This window comes from Miscanthus floridulus, chromosome 9, assembly GCF_019320115.1.
Source record: "Miscanthus floridulus cultivar M001 chromosome 9, ASM1932011v1, whole genome shotgun sequence".
NCBI classification, from domain to species: domain Eukaryota; kingdom Viridiplantae; phylum Streptophyta; class Magnoliopsida; order Poales; family Poaceae; genus Miscanthus; species Miscanthus floridulus.
In genome coordinates this window covers 68,562,832-68,564,582 of record NC_089588.1, presented here as the reverse complement: position 1 = coordinate 68,564,582, position 1,751 = coordinate 68,562,832, and the positions used below count along the sequence as shown (strand labels likewise).

The following is a 1,751-nucleotide window of genomic DNA, read 5'->3' as shown; positions in this document are numbered from 1 at the left end:
TCCATGTCATTGGTGGGTGCTATCTTGGCTTCGACAACCACGCTAGCCATCTAGATGAAGAGGTCGGTGGCTTCGGCGAGAGCGAGACTCTCTATTTCGCAGGCGTAGGCAATAGAGAGGTTGGCCTACAGAGCTAGGACTCCTACAGGCAAAGGCATCTTCAACACCAGATACACATAGTGTGGTATGGCCATGAATTTGGCCAGAGCTGGTTGGCCAAGTATGGCGTGGTAGGCGGTGTCGAAGTCGGTGACGTAGAAGTTGATATGCTCAACGCGGTAGTTGCTTGCCGTGCCAAACTGTACTAGTAGGGTGATCTCTCCAAGTGGTTTGGATGCCCTTCCAGGTACCACACCCTAGAAGGAGGAGTCTGAGGGTGTGAGATCTGATATCATGAGGCCCAACTCCCTTAGGGCCCCGACGAAGAGTAGGTTCAAAGCACTGCCACCATCGACAAGGACTTTTCTGAAGAGCACCTTCTGGACGGTTGCATCGAGGACGAGGGGGAAATGCCCTATGTAGGGTATGTCTACCCACTGGTCGGCCCTACTAAAGGTGATGGGGACCTTGGACCATGGGCGACAGCAGGGGTCGGTGGTAGTTTCTTCTGAAGCGATGGCGAGCACTCATCGGGCGGCGAGCTTCTGTTCCCTTGTACTCTTAGTGGAGGTGAGGCACCCGAAGATGGTGGCGACCACCTTATCATGGTCCTAAAAGATGTTGTTGTTCCCCAGTTGTCGGCGGCCTCCGTTCCCACCATTGGTGTTGTCGTTTAGCTTTTTGTCTTGGAACTCCTTGGCTAAACTGAGGCAGTCCTTCATCTTGTGTTTGGAATTCTTATGGAGGGGGCACGGTCCGTTAAGGATCTTCTTGTACTGCTCATCATAGTTGTGCTTGGCGCATGGCTCATTGATGTTACCGACAAAGTGGTCTGGCTGGCGGCGGCGATTCTAACTTAGCTTGGATCCTTCTGGCCGATCATGGCTGATGTCCCGATGGAAACTTCATTCATCATAATGGTGGTCGTTGTGGCGCCGGTTGTCAGGGCGGTCGTCATAGCGGTGAGGCGGGTGATTGGTGCCCGCGTCTTCGTTGAAATGTACTTTAGCTTCCTCCACGTCAGCGTACTGGTTGGCCATCGTGATCATCTCGCCGATGCCTATAGGTGGCTTGCGGTTGAACTTGGAATGGAGCTCGCGGTGATGAAGTCCCCGGACAAAGGCGGTGATAACCTTGGCTTCTATGATGTTGGGGATAGAATTCCTCATCTCAGAAAAGCGTTTGATGTAGCTATGGAGGAGCTCGGACGGCTTTTGGTTGATGCGGTTGAGATCATGCTTAGTGGCCGACTGTGTACATGTAGCCATGTAGTTATCAGTGAAGACTTTCTTCAGCTCTTCCCAAGATCCAATGAAATCCAGGGCAAGGCTTGTAAACCAGCTCATGGCGGCTGGCGTGAGCATGATGGGGAGATAATTCGCCATGACGTTGGTGTCTCCTCTGGCAGTGCGGACAGCTGTGGCATAACCCTACAGCCACTGAGTTGTGTTCATCCTTCCCTCATAGGGCTCAACCCTAGTGATTTTAAAACCACGAGGCCACTGGAGTGTTTGGAGCGCCCTGGTGAAAGCTGGAGGACCTTCTAGGTTGTCGGCGCCGTTGTTAGCAGTGTTGCCAGCGGCGATCGGCTCCAGAGCTGAGTCTGAATCACCATACTCTTGCTCATACTCCTAGCGGCGGCATACTTCATC

General features: G+C 53.0%; 1 protein-coding gene across 1 annotated transcript; it reads right to left on the bottom strand.

The window, feature by feature from the left end:
• Window positions 1-1,004: 1,004 nt before the first annotated feature.
• On the bottom strand, window positions 1,005-1,484 carry LOC136480052 (uncharacterized). The gene has a single exon (XM_066477722.1). It carries the CDS (start codon window positions 1,482-1,484, stop codon window positions 1,005-1,007), a length of 480 nt encoding a protein of 159 aa, XP_066333819.1.
• Between the last annotated feature and the right edge of the window lie 267 nt (window positions 1,485-1,751).

Coding starts and splice junctions, on each gene's coding strand:
- LOC136480052 (XM_066477722.1), bottom strand. CDS start 1,484: ATGGCGAATTATCTCCCCATCATGCTCACGCCAGCCGCCATGAGCTGG.